Below are 20890 nucleotides of genomic sequence, written 5' to 3' on the forward strand. Positions count from 1 at the left end.
TTAAATGTTTGGTTGCCGTTAAACTGCAGGGATTTAGATAGATATAAAGGCACATCAAGGCAAAAACTTCTTTTCTGTCTTGGAATAAGGACTCCCTTTCTGTCACTAGCAGCAGGAAACAATTTGCATGTGGTTTGAATTTTATGGTCCCTCTCTCCCACTCTGTGAATTCTGGGAGGCCAGTTTTCTTCCGGAGGCCACTTGGATGCCCTCCTACTCCTTTAAGGATAAGGAAGTAGGCAATTAGCGGAAGTGACCAAGATTTCTGGAAGTCACTGTGGCTCTCTGGCATCTTATTACTATATCTGCAAGCTGTTCATTGCTGAGAGAGGAGAAGTAAAAGCAAACAAACAAGAAAACAAGACACACAAAACACAAACTATTCTTAAGGAAAGATAGGAAAGGTAGGTGGAAAACTCTCTCTGCTCCAGCAGAAGGAAGGACATCTGGTACAACCGCAGCTCACACGCTCCTGGGGAAGTCGTGGCACCTGCAGAAGCCATCAGTCCCTTCGTGCCAGTAAATCCCTGCACTGGTTTGCTCTTCCTGTTGGCATGGGCTCACAGGGCTCTGAAGTGTGGTGCAAAGGAGGACGTTTTCCCTCTACCTTTTTAGTATTTTGAGCTGAAGGAAGCTCTGGTTCAAACCCGTGTTCCACTTTCAAAACTTTCAAAAACAGAACCAACCCAGCCCGACCTTTACGACCTTTGGACTTTGGAACCATATGACCATCACTCCACAGTTAGTTCCTGTACCTTCACCTATCAGTGCTGCTCCCCTTTGGCCTGGAGATATCAGAAGGAGCAGCTTTCCTTAGAATGTTTCCCAGTCAAGGGGGTTATTTGGGAATGGGGACAGACTGGGAACTGGGAGAGGAAATTAAGAGTCTCAGCAGGAGTGGGAAGAAGCCATGACAATCTGGATGCCCGTGCTGATGAAACATCACAAATTAGTCACTCCGATGACCTCTAGTGAAGGGGTGGGAAAGTGCTTCACTGTAATAACAACGCTTCTAGACACCCAATAATAACCCCAGCTTGTAACAGCTAGTAATCCACATTTCCTGCGGACCGGACCCTGCCCTCTCTCCTTAGTGGATTTAGAAGCTGCCTACACTGAATTTGAGTCTGTACTGTAAATCTGTTTATTCCCCTTTAGTCTGCTGGTTCTTGTACATGGCCATCATCTTCTTCCTTTAGTAAATTTTGGGCTGAGGCCTATGTATCTTTCTGTCTTTGGCTTTAGTTAATGGGAGTATTAGCTGGCACACAGTAGATACTGCCAAGCTGGGCCACGACGGGAGGTGGCCTGGATGGCACCACAAATCCTCAAGGAGAATCAAGGAGGATTTGATCCCTCCCACCCCCTTGCCAAGCAGTACTCGCAGAGCTCCCTCCCTGTGTCCCTGCAGGCCCTGGCGTGGTGGCTCTACGGAGACAGCTTACGTTGTCCTCCACATGGCCGTTGCAGCCCGGCTGGGCCAGCAGCAGCTTGACGATCTCCACATGCCCGTGCTCGCTGGCACACATCAGGGCGGTGGAGCCCTCATCGTCCTGGATGTTGACATCAGCCCCACAGGCCAGCAGGCCCTTAACCATGTCTATCCGCCCATGACTGACCGCTAGCATGAGGGCCGTCTGTCCCGCCTGTGGGAAGAAACGAGAGCCAACTTCAGAAGCATGTAACAGGCTGGCAAGGTGTGGCCCGCAGTGGGTCTGTGCTGGGGGAAGGAGAGGAGGGAGCGTGATGACAGAGGGGAAAAGGCGGACAGGGAAGTACTTGGGGCCCGGTGCTGGCAGGCACAGAGCAACCAGCTCCTCGTGAGCCATGAGCTAACTCAGATCATCAAGTAATGAGTCAACGTCTCCCTTTAGCTTGGAGGATCTGTCTCATTATATCCAGGGGCTGGAAAGTTCAAAAGATGGTTAAAAGTCAAACTGAACACATGTGGGGCACTCGGTGTATGAGGACACTATGTACAGAGACAGTCAGGCAGCACCTGTCACCTTGAGATGCTGGGGACTCCCAGTCACTTACGTGCAGGCTGACCTGCAGTTTCTGTGCACACTGCTCCAAACGGAGGCGACACAGGGCAAAGGACGGAGCAGTTCTGGATGTGAAGTTAAAGCCAGTATTGCGTCACAGTGTGTTTGGTCACCTGGGATGGCCAGGTAGCCACACGGACTTGGCTGGGCCAGTGAGTAAGTGTTCAGTGGTGGGAAGTGTGGTGTGGGAACCTGTGCAGGGCAGAGCTGAGTTAGCGAGCATGAACATGAGCCTGGGAAGCAGGTGCACTCACCTGGCTGGCCTTGGCATTCACGTCCCCACAGGCGAAGAGGTCTTCCACCACTCGCATGTCCTTCTCTGCTTCCACCGCGGCGAGGGCTGCCAGCATGATGGGGGTATACCCTGCCTTGTTCTGGTGATCCACGTTACACACGTCTGCAAAGACATGAGTCTCTTTAAGGAGAAGCCATCTCCTAACACGAACGGAAGGTATGGTGTTTGGAAGAACCCAGTGAAAGGGCCTTAGGTGGTCAAAGTACGGGAGTGACTTGGAAGGAAATGTGCGAGATGTTACTATACCAAACAAACAAAAAGCAAGAGGTTTTTTGTTTTGTTTTGTTTGTTTTCTGCTTCATGAGGCCAGAAGCAACAGTGAATTTTCATAGCATGTCTTATTTGCAACTCGTGGTTAAATTGCAATAGTTTGTTGGCCTAGGAGGTGGTTCTAAGTAATGGTTGCTGTGAAGAATAAACAGTAACGTGGGATTTAGACATTAATCTGTGTTTAGGAAATCACTGTTTTGGAGTAAAGAAGGCAGGGAGAGCTACAAGTGAAAGATTTGTAAAGGCTTGTTGTGTGGAACTCTGAATATGGCGTTATCTACTTATAAACCACTACTTAATCTGAGACCCTATGGTTACTAATCTGACTTGTTTCAGGCCCTTATAAGCAGAATTTCAATCACATGACACCTACTCTAGGAATTGCGGTTTGAAAACAAACGCAGGAAAGTCCCCTAAGAAACTGTCAGGGACTAACAGACCCTTACAAACCCAACTTTTTCTATTCCTGTAATTTTTAAGAGGTTTTCTGGGGCTAAATTATCCTCCAGGCATTTTTAAATTCCTTCAGCACTTTCTAATAAAATGAAAGGAATGGAGAGTGCAGGAAAGTCTCTTTAGGTGTGATCAAGTACAGTTCAGATGTTCAGGATGTTTCCATCATCAAGAATGAGAAGAGAAGGTAACGTGAAAACTTTCCTTTAGTTCTAAAACAACTGTACACAGGGACATACGGCATTAACAACACTGCATATTTTCTAATGTTAAAAAAGGAAAAGAAGAGAAAGCTGTGTGATGCAAAAGCAGACATCTGTGACGTTCAGTTCTTCACAGATACTGCAGTATTGCAGATTCACAAACACCCTATATGGAGTCAACGTCTCAGCCTAGAATGGTGAGCAGTAAAAAGCTGAGTAAATCCAGAAAAGTGATTAACCAAAGCTATCCAACAATGGAATGAAAATCATTTAATTTACCCAAATATCTTGCCCACACAATTTTTCCAAGGGTAGATTAAATTGCTACTTTCAGGAGTAATCCTGAAATCTTGTTTTTAGCTTTCCTGGATATTACCCACTTCTGTCTTTAAACAATAACTTGAACTGACAGTATCACCAACTTTGTTTATAGTCTGGAAAATGTGAAGGGAAGGAGGTTTTGAATTCCTTCCTGAAAGATGGAAGCAGTTTTACTCTGACACAGCCCCTACACAGGGAACAAGCAAACTTAGAAGAGAAGAAAGAATAAATCTGCTTAGTTTCTTCTTTGCATTAATCCAACATCCCCAAAACAGAGTAGAAAAAATTGGACAGTTGGGTCAAGAAGCAGTATGGGAAAACTGGACAATTTTATATTCAGATTCTAAATTAGGTGTTCTCATTAATTAGACAGTGGTGAATTCTGTATCAGCCATATACTAGAAGTGAAAATAGGCTATTTCAAAAATAAATATGATTTGGGGACTCTATGGATCGCTACATTTTAATAAAAAGTTGAAAGCTCACTATTTTGCAAAGGAACCCTTGTATGTACCACTCCCTCACTTCATGTTAAATACATCCATTTACTATATTCTGGGATGGCAAGTTCCAATTATCCACAACAATTTTCACTATTGTCAATGCTACGGTTCAGCTATAAGAATAATACTTTCTTCGCTCTATGCTGGTTTCCCAATAACTGGGTGTATTCTGGCGGGAATGGGGATGAGCCCACCATCACCTGTTACAGTGGCTTTGCTTGGTCCCTGTCCTGACTAACTGCACAGCTCCGTGAGATCGTTGCATGGAGGTTGCGGAACAAGCATAAATGGAGCAGCCCACAAACACCAAGGCTATGACTCTGGCCCCACACACAGTCCTCCGCCTCCTGAGAGCAAACCCACCAAGCCTGCTGGATTCAGCTGAGGAGGGAGCATGAGTCATGCTTATTACCAGGGATACACCTCACTTGAGTGCAGCTGAACTGGAGCAAGAATATCCTCTAAGTCTCCTTTCAAAACAGATCTGGAATCTGTGTCACCCAGTTTTGTTTAAATGTCAAGCCTCCCACGATGAGTCAGGAACGATATCCTTGCCACATCATGTGGAAAAGCAATGAGAAGGGTTTTAGGACGGTCACAGAAGTGAGGAGTGGATCGACCCAGCGTCTTCAAGGTGAGTCATCGCTTGAGTGCTGTTAGAGAAGAGACCGGGACAGCTAACGTACCAGCGTCCAAGAGCAGCTTCACAATCTCGAAGTTGGAGTGCGACACGCTGTAATGGAGGGCCGTGTTGCCGTTGCCATCGGCCATGTTGATGATGTGACGGAGGACATCTGGGGAGATGGCCTCAAAGGCAGCTATGTAGTCCCCCACCATGGCGGGAATGGCTGACTTCTGACTGGACACGCGGAACCACTCGTGCTGGAGGGTGTTCAGACAGAACCTCTGCCAAAATACCGAGCAAGTGGCCATTAGTTTTTCTATTTATAGACTTTCTGAGACCTAGCCGAAAGCCCAAGAAACCAGGCCTTTTATAGTCAAAGTGTATGCAGTCAGAATTGGCTCTCAAAAACAACTAACAAAATCCAGAGCTCTCAGAGAAGCCTCACACTCCACACTGGACCATCTCTGCTGACTTTAAGCCACAAACATATTCTAACTTCTCAAAAAGAAGCCACGTAGCACTGTGCAAGAGCTCTACCAGGGAGGTTCAAAGTCTGGCTCTGCTATATATGAGCTGTATGACTCCGGGGAAGATATTTATTCTGGGCCTCAGTGTCATCATCTGCAAAATGGGGACAATAAAAATACTTTTCTTTCATAGCGTTTGTGATGAGAACAATGAGGCAATACATGTAAAACTCTTAAGCATGGCTCTATTTATTACTGAACTATTACTATTATGTAGTTATGCTGGTCTTGCAAATGATTTTCATAGTAATTGGGACAGAAGAAAATACTCAACCCACACTTAATTATGTTGCTTCCTCTCTATCCAGACCAACCTCAACTGCTTCAACATTTCCACAGCACTAGGCTAGGGAGACCATAAGCAGGTAACCAACTCAATTCCCACTCCAATCCCAAATACAAATGTTCAGTCATGGAAAGGGAATAAATAGCACAAATTACATTTCCCAAATTACATTTCCCATTAGGATTATCTGCCTTTCCTTGCCAGCCCTACTTGCTTTCCCTAAGGGTGTGGACACATGAACATGGCATGCGTTTTATGGATGATCAGGTCAAACTTGGACCATGTGCAGGTTGGGCATAGCCAGTGCTGGTGATGGGGATAATGACCAGGTTTTTTAAGGGCTGTCTTTTATATAAGTTTACCATTTATTTGTGCTTTGCTTGCTCTTTAAAAGTTTAAGAATATATCAGAGAAAGATGCAAAGCCTATGTCAAAAGCATCAGAACCCAAGAAGTCTTTCTATAGAGGTGGGATTGGGATTGTAGAGCTTCTATCTCTATCTTCCTTCTACTGATTATTCAGTTTTAGCCCAATTTTATTTTTGGTCACTCATGAAAAGGGTCCTGATCAAGAAAATAATTCATCTATTTTATTTTCTTCTGCTCACTCTTGTACATATTCAGATTTCGATTTCTATGGAGTTCTCAGATGGAAGGAAGGGAAATTATGTCACTGGGGTGTCCTACCTCTGTTACTGCTAAAATTCAATGTCCTGTCGTGTTATATGGCCCCGACGTTCTGACCATTCACATATCCACTACTCTTCACAGCACAAAACTTTAAATACTTTTTCACTGAATGAATACTCAATTAACAAAAATGTTTGGTTTCGTAACTCTATAACCTTGTGAGCCTGGTAAATCAACTTTCTCACTAGCTGCTAACTTAAGTTACTCAGCATAAAACTTCATTTTAAATCTACTGCTAATATGCAAAACTTCAAATGCACAATACTATCTAAAATAGCATGAAAAGCTACATGTCCTCAGTGCATTTTCTCAATGCACTGAACAGAGTAGCCAAGCACAGCGTTGGTCTGACCTGTGGAAGACACCGCACATCGAAACTTCACCAGTGCAGGAGAAAGCGACCTACTTGGCAATGGTGTCCGATTCATCACTGTCAGATAAATACTTGTCTGTCCTATGTTGTGCCATTCATGCTTACTATGGCAACCATGTAATGTCTTTGCTGTTTGCTTCTGAATCTCTCAGACTGTGAGAAGATGACAAGTGCAGTTATTTCCATGTTTAAAAATAGTGGCTGCCTGCATTCCACATCAGAACATAATATGCAGTTTCATAATTAAAACAAATGCTGACCTTGGCCCAGATAAGTTTCTTTTAAAAACATATGCTAACTTAAAAAACAAAAGGGATTCTGCTCCCTGGATCACAAGGTTTTGTAAACCTAAGCAGAACACGTAGAAAGGTTACAAATGACTGCAATTAGCCCTCTCTTCCATGTGCAAGTAAAAGCCTCACAGAGGCACCACCCCCGAGAAAAGTACAGGGTGGGGAAAGGCTATCTGAAGCTGGGCCTGAGGGAAAGGGTCACAGTGTGACCCAGTGAGTGGGGCAGCTCACTGCCCACTCTGCCCACACAGGCTAGAAATAGTTTGGGGGAGGAGGCGAGCATGCTGGCAACAACAGCTCGGAGGCAGGCTAGAGCTGCCTTGACAATGGTGCTCACTCAGGCACTTTGCAAAGACTGGGGCAGTGTCCGTAGGTCAGACTCACCATATCCTTGCTGGTCAAAGCTTTTGGGTCATGTATATTATTTTTCAGTAAGTTGCACGCAGACAACATCTTTTCACTTAATTCATACCTAAAGGGAGGAAAAAGATAAAAAGAAAGAGAGCTCATGATCAGCCACAAAAGGAAAGGCATTTTTATTTCAAACTCTATAGCCCCTTAAAAGACAAAAGGCCCTAGGACGACCTCGGCAGGTGGTACAAGGTGATCGCCTGGAGGGAGTCCAGGAGCCCCTGGGAATCCACGGACTGGTGCTACCATGCAGAGCCTATGCCTCCAGCCTCAGAGCTCAGGTATTTTCATGAGCGTAGCTTTTGGCTTCAGTTTGACCTTTATGACATTATGGACTAACATCTGGAGATTTTTCACTCCTTTTGTTCTAAGTTCTTGAAAACGTTTTTTACTTTTAAGGGGTTGAAGAGGTCTGCATTACCACATAGCTGTTATGCTGACCCGTAAACCACACATCTGAACTCACATTTGGTGATTCAGGAAGGGTTTGTTTAACCCACATGAAAACAGAAACTTAAAACCCAGATGACATATGATATATAAATTATATTTCAATAAAGCTGTTAGAAAACCCAGATGACAAGATATTGAGTCATTTAAAAATACTTGGAACCATAAACTAAAAACACTTACCTGTGTTAATGCAGTTAAACTTTCATTTGCCAAATTAAATAGAGGTAAGTTTTCTCAAATGTTCTATTTATACTTCACACAGTGAAAAAACATACTGAAATTTCCATCTGTTCTATTCTCTCTTGTTTTATAAGCAGCGATTCCATAGTCGCTAAAAGTCTTTAAAATTCATTTCATTTTTAGGTATATGTTTCAGCCAACCAGAGTGCTTACTGGATATTTCAGTTGTTGTTTACGATATTCCCAAATCCATTCTTACGGTGTTCCCACTCACTCAGTGAGCAACAAAATATAGACATGTGACTGAGTACATCGTTTTTTTACAGTAAATGTGATCTTTGGTTGAGACCAAAAAACGGTTCCTCTCCCACACAATGATCCTGTAATAACAATACTCACACCTGTATCAAGATAAATCACTAACAGTAAAATCTGAAACCTTAAAAGGAATGTGCTGGTCACAAAACATTCTAACATGACTTTAAACATAAGGTAGGGGTTGTTCAAACAACTTTAGTGGCACTTAACAGTTCTGTGGATGGTGGCTCCACATACACAGTTAGATAGCAAACAGTTAAAGGAAATAAAAGTGATCAGATATCAAGCCTTCCTTTTTGCTACTGTACGAGATGTAGGAGTTCCCACCATCTGCCCCTGTACTTATCCGCATGATGACAAGGTGTACGTATCTCTGAGGAATCAAGTTTAGCTTTCCTCTGGAGATGGGAAAGACCAAACAAATGGCTAAAACTGTACAATCTCCTAACTGGCCAACTCTAGTCCCAAAGTACATTAAATGTGGGAGGGGTCAGGGGAGGGAAGGGGAATGTACCACACCTCTCTCTGATTTCCACCTTCTCAGGTTCACATTCTTGAACCTGCATTTCATCTTCCACCCTGGCAGACTCGCAACCTTCCATATTAACTGCATGGTGCCCTTCCGCCATTCCCCGAGTGTCTTCGTCCTCCTCTTCCTCCTCCTCTTCCTCAGGAGGATACTCAAGGACATCACACTCATCATCTGACTCGGAAGAAGAGCTTTCCTCTGAGCTGGAATCATCACTTGAAGTTGTTTCATACCTAGGTGGCAATTGGGAGTTCAGGAGATGCAAGGTGTGCCCATAAAGACCCAGTGACAGAAATTTTTATGAAGGGAAAGCAGCTGACTGACTCCAGAAATTTCACCAGTGGTTTCAGACCCTGCACTTAGAAGTTCAAAGTAAGGTCTATTTAAAAGCCTGCTGGTTTTGAATGGGTTCCGAGTTAAGAGCGATAACTGGGATTGTCAATTGGTATCATATACCACTTACAAAAAGGTATATACTGGGGGTGCCAAAAAAAATGTATACACATGACTTGTATTCATTTTTTGATATTGGTATATATTGAATATTACAATTTTAATAGTTTTTTTTCCTTTCTTAAAATGTGCATACATTTTTTGGCACCCTCTGTATATATACTAGAGAGAGAGAGCACCTCCTCTGGATTAGTATAAATCAGAGGAAACATCTTATAAACCAGGTCTGCAGTTGTTGTTTTTTTTCTGTTCCTTCTCCCCCCCCACTCCTTTCATTCTTCCTATTTTGTTCTATTAATTCTCCCAGGGTCAAAGTGAACAGATTATATAAGTAACCAATAGTTCCTCTTGTACATGTCCTGCAAAACCTTCTGGGCCACATCACCCAATAAAACTTAAAATATTTGGAAAATAGTCAGTGTTAAGTTACATCCCTGTGGTACACTTTACTTAAACATGATCTCAACTAACTTTGTACTCTTGCTTTCTTATTGAGGCCATGTATCGGGTTAATAAATTGCTCTGATTTAATTGTAGGAGGACAAACAGGCTTAGCTATTTACCTGAGCCAAGCAAAAGAGAAGGAACAAACAACTAACACACATTCTATTTAGAAAGCAAAGAACTGGTGGCATGGCTAGGTTACTCTTCGGGTAAAAGACCCTAAAATTTTGTAAACATGAAGAGCAAGCAAAACCACCCATTCTGAAGGAGTGGATGACTATCACTGGCCCATGAAGTTGTGCTCTCAGTCTTTCTGTTTGTTTCTGAGTTCCGCTACATGTAAGTATAAGTTGTCCAAAGTGCAGGAAACCTGCTGCTTTTGTTGAAGACTACTTTTTTGAGATCAGAGGTGAGAAGATGTAAATGGTTCAGCTTCATCAGGTATCCTTTCAAGAGTGACACATCCTTAAAGACAGCAAGAAGAGGAGAGAAGAGAAGCCCAAATGCACCTTTCTGAGGAGGCAATCTTCCATCACCAAGATGTGGCAGCATCCCACACTAGGCACCTTTAAATATAACTTGAGTAGGCAGGAGGCAAAGGAGATATAGACAGATCATGTATAAACACTAGTAATACCATCTTTCCTTACCCTCCATTAATGCCAACAAACTGAAGATTCTTTTTTGCTCCATTTGAATCTTTGTTGCCATCTTTCTTCTTCATGATGGACTTCAGTGTGCTTTCATTATTTGTACATACTGTGAAAGAGTAAATTGAAGTGATCAAAATTAACATAACTCATACTCATACAAGTTCAGTGAATAGGTAAGCTTTCTTCATGTACATTTTTTTCATTCATGTTAAGTATAGATCTTGGTATGCGTATGTGAGAAACTTGCACAAAATCCATTGGAAAATTGTGTGCATGCAAAGAAAAATAATTCAACGTTCCATTACTAATGTTCTTTAAATGGAAAAGAAAAATGCTTAGTACTCCCAGACATAACAGCAGTGACAACTAGCATTTGCATCAGACTTTATTGTTTATAAAGTGATGCCGTGTTTCATTTGATCTTCAAAAACCATTTAGGCACTGAAATAGGAATTATTTTTGTTTTTCTTCAGTTGAGATAATCTGGAAAAAAATTATGCCTACGAGACAGTGGAAGAGTGAAACGCTGTTTAAAATATTTCGTAATTCACAAAACCAGGTGAGCTTTATTAAGGGGATTGCACAGCACTTTCTTTAGTATAATCTTAATAAGGCTCCTCTAGGTCTCCCTCGAACAACTGTATATTGTTCTTCCAGGTTAATGTATAAGGCACACTGACATTAGACTGAAATATCGGCAAATGCTGCTCCCAGAATCCCGATGCTGAGCACTGTGAGTGAGGAAAGTTACCGTAGAGGCCAGAGGCTATCTGGTCATCTGTCAGGTTCACTGGAGACAGCGTGCTTTCCTGCGACGGGCAGGTATCTTGGCTGCTGATGGGCTCCCCTTCAGTGGACCCCACCTCTTGCTCATGATGGGATGTATGGGTGTTTAACGGTCCTCCTAACTGAAGGCCTCCACACTTACAGGTGAATGCCAGGTGATTTCCTGTCAGGAAGGAGAAGGGTGTAGAAGTGTGTGATGCTAGGACAAATAAAATGAGCTAAATGGTTTGGAAAAAAAAAAAAAGATTCTTGCAACTCATCCTTTTCTCAAGTATTCTCCCTGTCTCCCCGTGTTTTCTTTTGGCATAAACGGCACTATTATCAAAGACACCCAAACTCAAACCCTCAAGGCCTTGACTTTATTACCACATCGGTTCTGCCAAGGCTTGTCATTCTCACCCCACAGTGCCTCTCTCTGTTCCGGCTGCTGTAGCGCGTCCGGACCACCAGCGTAGCACCCTGACTGCCCTGCTTCCTTCCCTCTTCCAGGGCTCGAACACTGCTGCCGAGCAACACTCCTGCTCAGCTTACATCCTAGCCTTACTCCAACTAACACAACACCTGAACAATCTGAAAAGCTCCCCTCCCTCAGGAAACAGAGTCCACACTGCCTAGCTATATATTCTAGACCATCTGCAATCCTGCACTTATTTACCTCTCACGTTCATTTCCCACCATGCCTGTGGTCCTTTTCCATCCCAGTAGATGGACGACTCCTGTTCCTGACAGCTCACCTTAGTTTATGCCCTTTCCTATCCGGCATGCTCCTCCTTCCCAGGTTCACATGGTCAAACCCTCCCATCATTCCCTCTTCCGAGCCTTCCCTCACCTCCCTAACTAAAAATAACTTGCCTTTCTCTGAGCTCTCACAGCCCTTCCTTCATACCCTCTCACAGGATCTATAATACAAGGTACTAGATGATGTGTGTGACCACATTAGACTCCCTTTTACTCTGTAAATATTTTAAGGGCACCAAACTGTTTTAATCAACTTTGTTTCTCTCGCCACACAAGATCGCTTTTTCTTATATTAGGTACTTAATATTTGTTCACTGACTGAAACAGAAAAATTGGATTAAGTATTATGCAATTAATGTATGTAGGTATATACAAATTTTCAATGTGGCTGACATAGAAAGATCTTTACAAGATATGGTTAAATGAGAAAAACAGATAATAAAATTCTATGTATGTTATGACTCTATCAAAACACTGATATACATATACACATATATAAAAAAGTTATATGGAAGTTAGGTGATTTTAAATTTTCCTTGTATTTATCTTTTTTTTTCGGTAGTGAATATTGATTAACTGTGTTCAAAATCACTTTCTAAAAATGAATAAAAAATCTCTGACTTAATTTGATTTCTAGAAATTTAATCCTGAGGATATACAAAAAGATACAGAAGGACGCTCATTGTTTCCACGGGTAAAACAATAAAAGTGGGCAGATATCACAGAGTGACAGGAAGAAAATGGTGAAATAAACTCTGGTACATTTATTCAAAGGAATTCCATGCAGCCACTAAAAATGTTGATATAGGTGAACATTTATTAACATAGAAAGATAAACATACTGTATTAGTGAATTTTAAAAATAGGTTATAAAACAGTATGGACAAAACAAATTTATCTTGGTAAATAATTATATTTATATGCATACATATTAGAAGAAGTGGAAGGATATCAAACAAACCTGTTTAATACTGTTTTTCTAAGGCTAAAAAAATATAGGTTATAATGTTTTTCTTCTTTATGTCTCTATTATTTTTTAAATTATGCATTATAAGCATAAGTTACCAATACAAAAAAATTTAAACCTACCCACAATAATGTGCTAAGAATTTGACTACAATTTTCTTTTAAAGAAAAGCTTTGAAATCCCTCGTATCCTTAGAAGAAATGTTAAGTACTGATTATATTTTGAGGCAATCAGAAGAAAAAGAACTGTGACAGCCTCTAAAATTGTTCTCTTCAAACTGTTCACAAGAATCATTTGGGATATTTGTTAAAATGCAGAATCCTGGCACTTGCTCCCAGAAAATCATTCTATAGATCTGAGCCAGGCATTTCTGACATCTCGCACTGACCCATTCACAAGAGAATTTGATGCAAATAGTCAGTCCACTTTAGAAGCTACTGGTCTTAAACAATGACACCGTAATAAAAAGGGTAAAGGGAAGAAAAAATGGTCCAAGTGAGGCATTAGAGATCATCTGAGTTTTAATTCTCATATATCCAAGCTAAACATTCTGAAGGCCAGGGTGGACCAGTGACTTGCCTGAGGCCACAGGGCTGGACTAGAACCCACATTTCCTAATTCCGCGAATGGCACTCTATCCATAATGTTCCCTCCTCTAGTTCTGTAGGCATGGGGAGCTACCCAGGTAATTCTTTCACAGATCTACCTCCCTCCTCACGTGTGACACAATGCTGAATGCAGCTGTTCAAACAATACTTAATGGCCCCATGACCTGATGTGTCCCCTTAACAGCAAATATGAGATGTCTTAAGTGCCTCTGACTTACTTTAAGCAAAATAAACAAAGCTGGGCATTTATCTTCACTTATCTTCATTCCTCCTTCTCCAAGTCCACTCAACATTACTTTGAAATTACTACAGTAACCTCTAAAAAGTCTCAGCAGTTAATCCCCAGTGCCAGAAAACTCTTCCTAGAGAAGCACTTTCACTAAGCATTTTCCCATTCAAGAACCAACAATGACTTTTAAAACGCAAATACATTAATAGTTTGTATTATTATTGAAACTTTAAACATATACAAAAGTAGACAACAGTATAATAAATCCCTGTGTTCCCATCAATAGCTTCAACTATGATCAGAGCTATCTGCTCTCATTTATATTTCCTCCACCCACTCACACTGGGTTACTTTGAAGCAAAAGCTAGAGATTCTATCACTTTCACCCATAAATATTTCAGTATATGTTCCTAAAACAAAGCACTCTTAAAAAATAATTATGACACTAAGACTAACAAACCTAAAAAAAGATAATTTCTTAAGATTATCACACATCTGGTAAGTATTCAAATCTCTCCAGTGGTCTCTTAAAAATTTTTTATAGTCTTTCAATCAGAATCCCAGTTCTGTATTTCCACTGGTTGCTATGGTTTTTGAGTCTTTTAATCCATAGCTTATCCATCTTTCTTTTTAAACACGGCTTTAAAAAATAGTTTAAATTGAGGTATAATTTATATACAATAAAACAAACAGATTTTAAGTGTAGAGTTGGTGAGTTTTGATAAATGTATATATATTCCTATGTAACCACCTCCCTAAGATACAGAAAGAACATTTCTAACAACCCATCAAATCCACACCACCCCACGCTCCTTTTCCCAGATAATCTCCCCACTCAAAGGCAACCACTTCTCTTCACTATAGCTTAGTTTTGTAAACTAGGGCTTTTAAAAGCATTTCCAATCAAGGTCCAACCCCTCAAGCAGGCATTTGAGGGTCCTTTTTGATGAATGTGGATAGATTCTTCTTGCCCATGGGATTTTTTTCTGCTCAAGTACTCCTACCCTCCACTCATTAAGAGTGGTATGGTGACTTAATTACGCCCACTTTTGTGTCCTGCTTTACTACATGGTTCTACAGGCCTGGAATTTCAGCTGCCTTTGCTAGTTAAACTGTACCCATACTCTAATCAAGACTTGGCCCCAATTCTCTTTCCTCTACAGTTTTTTCCTATGATACGATTCCACTGAGATCTCATTTCCCTCATTGTCCTGACCAAAACATATCCTGCCCTCTCTTTTCTCAGTGTAATGCGGGTCTCCTCATTGAGAATATAAGCTCCTTGAGTCCCTTCTATGTTCCTATTTGGTGCCCTCGTCAGTACTTAGGACAGCATGAGACAATAGGAAGTCTTTAATAAGTGCCTATGTTATGATCTCACTTATATGTGGAATCTAAAGAACTGAATAAATGAGCTAAGTAAACAGAAACAGTCTCAGAGATATAGAGAAAAAACTGATGGTTGCTAGATGAGGAAGAAGGTGAGGGGATTAGAAAGCACAAATTGGTAACTACAATATTGCCATGGGGATATGAAAGACAGTTTGGGGAATAAGTTGTTAAGGTTTTGTAGGGTGTCAGATGGGCACTTGTCTTATTAGGGAGACTACTTCGTGGACGGTGTAGATGCCTGATCACTGCACTGTACACCTGAAGCTGAAGCTGAATTATACTGTATGCCAACTACAATTTTATATATGTATGTATATGTATATATATGTATATATATATAGTCATGGGATATAGAGTTCAGCATAGGGAATAGAATCAATGGAATTGTAATAGATATGTACGATGTCAGGGGGCAGTAGATTGGGGTAGGGGGTTGTCATTTTGTTTTGTGTACCTGAAACAAACAAACAAAAATACAGTGCCTATGTAATACAACTGAAAGTCATGGGCATTCTGTTTGGGCAACTAGCAGGGCAAAGAACAATATTAAATGTTAAACTAGTTCTCATTCACTAAAATCAGAGGGAATTTATCACTTTTATTGCCAGAAGATGTTTTTCAGATGGTATTGAAACTCTGGCTGGTGTTAAATGGCCCATAAACAATTGTCTAAACTCAATAAGACCCATCGTAGTTATAGGGCACACATAAGATGACATGTGCACCAGCATAAGACTGCCAAATGATTGCTGTATTTAAGTAAAACACTAGAAAAGTATAACCAAGAAAGCCAGAAGTAAAGTGGCCAGGAAAATTCAATGGTCTCAAGCCTGGCCGCTTCAGAATCACCTGAGTTGGAGATAGGGCCTTAAAAAATAGATGCAATGAACTATCTGCAGGTAGGCCCCCAGATTAGCATTTTTCTTTTTAAAAAAAGCTCCCCCAAGTGATTCTAATGAGCACCCAAGACTGAAAACGACTGAATTAAAATAACCAATATAAAAATAAAACTTGACTGCTGAAAACGACAGTTTAGACTTCCATCTGGTTTCAATCCATAAACTTGGATCATGTGAATTCTTAGGAATTACTGGTTTAGTTTACGGCCCTGGACCGCTAATGGTAGAAACCCATGGCAAACAGTAAATACCACCCAAACCATATGGGTAAAACAACGGGACTAACACAAACCACCTTCAGAATTCTGGCTCTCTGGCCTACATCCTCAAAACTCCCACCAGGTGGCAATGCTTTCCACAGTCACCCCCGGGGGAATTAGTGAACAGAGCAGTGGGCAACTGTGCAAAGTCTTTGGTCAATAACTCAAACTTATAATTGCCATGAAACCAATAAAGCATGAGCCTCATTTTACAAGTTGACCAGATTAGTAATAACTAAAAGACAGCAAGTGACAGAAATCTCAGTGTTTTGGAAAATAAGAACACCTTCGAAGCAGTAATTCTATTTTTCAAGTGCAGTTAAATGTTTAATATATGGATAATTATACTAGCTAAGGCAAACTATAATGAAAAATAAGTAACTTGAAAACTTTTTTTGTGTTCTTAACTTCAGAAATGTTATAAGCAAACTATTTGATAAGAAAAATAATTCGATGAAAAATACAAGTAGAGCTGGAGGAGTTTTAAAGAGATCACCTTGTCCAGTTCCCTCTGAGGTATTCACCCATCTAGAATGAGGATTAGTTGTTGGTATGTTGCAATGTGTTTCTAAATTTGTTAGAAAGTTGATTTTTAAAAGTATATTAAAATGAATTTTAAAAGTTTCTCTGTTCACACATTCCAACTCTTCTGGCACATTAACGCATACTTTTGTTTATAATGTCAAGTGCTTTCTGAAAACACAATTAGGAATAGTGTGGCCAGCTAACGAACCACGTTATTGTGCCAGATTTTCAGCTAGACATTCTGAGTTGATTTTTAAAGAACATCTAGCTTACTTGTCAAGAAGAGATAGGACTGAAATTCCTGAATCATTATGGATGCCATTTCAATCACTTAGGTATTTTCCCAAAGTCTAAGAATTCTAAAGGATCTGAAATAATACATCTAGTTTTTCCATAAAGGAAAGGGCTTGAGCATGAATTCGCCCTTTTCAGCCCACATGTTGGTTTTTGTTCCTAGGATCACCTCTCAGAGAACACTCCCTGAATGCCAATGCGTGTAGTCACCAACATAAACAGTCAATTTAAACTGGATATTAAACACTTCAATTTCTAGGGCCATTTTAATATTTTCCTGGGCAAATGCCGGACAGCTATGATGAATGTATCTAACAGTGGGTACTTAGAAATTAAAATGCAAGAATCAGATTCTCCTTCACTACAACCCCACCCACATTTAATTACACACCATCCCAAGACAACCCAGAAAACTGACACTGACAGGCTGCATTAACTAAAGTCAGGTTAAGCAGATGTGCTCTGTGTTCCTCTAAATACAACTACGGTCCTCCTCTCCTCCCTAAGCTCCTCTCCTCCCTTGATCTCAGAGGGCTTGACTGCTGCTGAACTCTTCAAGCATTTTTCTTTCTGCACATTCTTTGATGGCTAACATGTACCACCACAGGATATTATTCGTATTTCCACTACACATCTTGGCTTCCCACGTTCTTCAAGGTATAGACCACTTTCTATCTTTGTTGCAATACCACACTTTGCATATAGTTGACATTGAATGCATAGCTATCAACTGACCTGTATGGAGAAGGGCACAGACATCTTGACTGCGATATGAATGACTTGCTGTTTGGAAGAAAACAGCTGTAGCCATCATCCATTATCAACAATTCCCTTTGTCATTTATGACTGGACACCCAGGAACTCAAAGCCATTTCAGTTCTCAAAAACCACCAATCTCCAGTTAGCCAGAAATGAATTACATGCTTTAGGATTCATTCATAGTACAGGTGTCAAAGTAAACGTGCATATTTTTTTCCAGAGTGCACACCCACTATAAATGATAATGTATCAGTTTAAAAAGAGGAAAATTTTCAAACAAGTGTAAACTCAAGGGCTCACAAAGGCGGTGAACAGATTTTAAGCTTTGTAAAAGATTTTTCCTCAGGGCTGAAGTACTTTTTCCCAAGGTCTGAAACAGATGTGTTAGATGTGTAATACCAATCCATCTGCGGGTCAGAGATCCCTTTTGAGACTCTGGTGAAAATTATACACTTTCTTCACATAAATTCCAGACACAAAACTGTTCATGAAACTATGGACCCCAGGTTAAGAAGCCTCATTCTAAGGCTGTTTATTCTAACAGTATTTCCCTGAAACAGGGTCTGGATGTGCCTATTGAGTGGTTGGTGGTGACGGTAGGTGGCAGGAAACCAAACGATTTGGGGTAAGTTCCCCAGCTGATCCTGATGGGCAGCCTGGTGATAAGATACTTTTACAGAAAAATTCTGCTGAAAGGGCTCCAAGCAAGAAAAAATCTAATCCGCCCTTCTCATGACACAGGAAGACACGGCAGCCCAAACCCTCCCTCTCTGAAGTGAAACTCCAAGTTCCTTTGCGGCCAATACCAGGAGTCAGCTCTTCTGACTTCCAGGTCAGCAGGCCTGCCACTAACTCCGTCATGCCATTATACACTGCATTATACACTGGAATATACATTCCAGAAATGTCTCGGTTTGGATTATTTGGATACTCTTGCAAAATTGTGATTAAAAAAATAGGTACTAGGACAAGTAAATGGTAATTATTTGAACTAGGAGAAAACTAACTAGAAATGGTATTTCGTAACGATTTTTTTTTTATTTCCGTGCTTTTGCTTTGGCTCACACCTCTGTCTACAAAATTGCTTTCACAGTTATGGGAATGACTTCAAGTTCATAAACTTTTTAACAAGCCTGAGATAACTAAGAGTACAAATATGGAAGCTGATTTAAAAAGCAGTTCTTTTGTGTGAGAGATGAATTTTCTCTAAATCATGTGGTAGGCAATTAAGTTCCACTGTTAGAGTTTTGTTTGTATTTTCTCAGAGACAGTTATACACTTTTAGAATATTTGTACCTCCAAGTCATTGGTCTAGAATTTTCTCTTTTCTCTTTCCTCTTTCAGAAGGAAAAAGAAAAAAATAACCCAATCCTCAAATCAAAACAATCCGATCGATTTACAGGAAGAATAAAAATTTTTTTCCTCAGGTTTCTGTGAAAACAGAAACTTATTTCATCTTACCTTTTTAATTCCATGAAAGAAAATATTTAATACATGAAACTCCAACTATCAGGAGAAAAAGGACTTTATAGACCATCTATGATCACCACCAAATTCCAGCTGCATCAAAACTGTGACATTGTCTCTAAATCCTGGAAAAATGTTTGTGATGTTTTATGTGAAAGATACATAGAATATGTATGATTCAACTATTATTTTAAAAAAGTACGTCTCTAAGATACAGACCCACACACATGGGGTTATCCCGTAAGAGCATGAGGGAGGCTGTCACTCTTTAGTTTATGCTCTTTGGAACTGTTAATTTGTTATGAGCACATACTCTAGTTACAATTTTAAGAAAATGTATAGTTTAGGCATTGTGATGCTGCTAAAAATAATGCCTTTTTGCATACTAAAAATTGATACCCTCAAACCTTCAACCCAAGGCAAATTGAAGGGAATTCTCTAGTTGGACACTAATACACTAAATTTAACTGCAGCTTCAGTTTGATCTTTCCCACGGAATCTGAATGACTCTGAACTGAAAATTTATTGTACTTCTTGTTTTCCCATTTTTATCTATGTATTTCTTTCTCTGCATACAATTGTTAGTTAGGGAGGCAAAATAATTGGGGGGGGGGGAGTGATGGCCAACCAGAATTAGGAAGATAAAAATTTGGATTGAAAACAAAAGATCATTTGTACAATTTCTGTTTGGCAATTTGCTCCATATCTACATTTTCATTTCTGGAAGTACTAAAAACGGCAATGACTGCCAGCATTTATTGAGCATTTATACTCTGCTGCAGACTGTTCCAAATGCTTTACTCTATTAACTCACTAAATCTTCATTTCAACCCTGTGAGGGAACAAAGACAACTTGTCCTAGTGGCAGAGAAGGAATTTGAACCCAGAATGCCTGGCTTCAGAGCCCAAACTAAACTTCTTTAAAATATCTACTAGGTTCACATAAGCAATCATTTATATGCTCTTTTTGGTAAATGGCAAACCCAAATTCCCTAGCGTTTTACTTGGGGAAGAAAGTTTGACATGAATCTTTCTATATTCCAGTATGTCTGTTGCTACAGAAATGCATGGAACATGGTGCGTGAGCAATATTCTCTATTGTATGGTGTGAATAGCAAGCCACAGTGCATTCTGACACACCTTTACTCTTCACAGCTGGCAGGCACTGAGAATCTCTACCTTACTAGATCAAGCTTTCCTTTTCAGTCCATATAACCAACACCAGAGCACAAAAATTCAGTAGTGGTTAGGTTGAGTTCCTAACCAAATTCCTTCTTCATTAGAACTTTAAAGCACATGTTTAAAACACAAATGTCATGTGAATTACAGAAATACTTGAAAGTGGGTCTCGTGTGCTCTGAGAGGGAGCTGCCACTATGACCAAATAATTGCTATTAAAAATATTTATACTTCTGTTCACGAATACTGTAGGTCTCATGCACTTTAGCTGATTAATTAGGTGTTCACTTGCAGGGTCAAATCTAAACAGCGATGTGTGGAATGTCAGCGTGACTGGAAACAGACCAAAAAACACTGTACCACGGCCAGACAAAACTTTCTCCCTGCTCTTGATGCTCAGGGTGTCAGGCAGATTACTCCAATGTTTCAGCTGAATATTTCTGGCAAGAATGTGAAATAGAAA

General features: G+C 40.5%; 1 protein-coding gene across 10 annotated transcripts in view; it reads right to left on the reverse strand.

Moving 5' to 3' along the window:
- The window catches only part of KANK1 (KN motif and ankyrin repeat domains 1), a gene marked incomplete at its 3' end in the record, with an annotated part of 188063 nt that overhangs the window by 2295 nt on the left and 164878 nt on the right, over positions 1–20890 (reverse strand). For 6 of the 10 annotated variants that reach the window (XM_081066305.1, XM_081066306.1, XM_081066310.1 and 3 more), the window contains 7 exons: positions 11076–11273; positions 10322–10430; positions 8765–9007; positions 7268–7355; positions 4777–4996; positions 2300–2442; positions 1446–1646 (listed from right to left, as the gene is read on the reverse strand). In XM_081066305.1, coding sequence (XP_080922431.1) covers positions 1446–1646; positions 2300–2442; positions 4777–4996; positions 7268–7355; positions 8765–9007; positions 10322–10430; positions 11076–11273 — 1202 coding nt within the window. The remainder of the gene's footprint in view (positions 1–1445; positions 1647–2299; positions 2443–4776; positions 4997–7267; positions 7356–8764; positions 9008–10321; positions 10431–11075; positions 11274–20890) is intronic. The other 4 variants (XM_081066307.1, XM_081066308.1, XM_081066303.1 and 1 more) reach the window with 1 other exon arrangement.

This window comes from Rhinolophus hipposideros (genome assembly GCF_964194185.1).
Source record: "Rhinolophus hipposideros genome assembly, chromosome: 11".
NCBI classification, from domain to species: Eukaryota; Metazoa; Chordata; class Mammalia; order Chiroptera; family Rhinolophidae; genus Rhinolophus; species Rhinolophus hipposideros.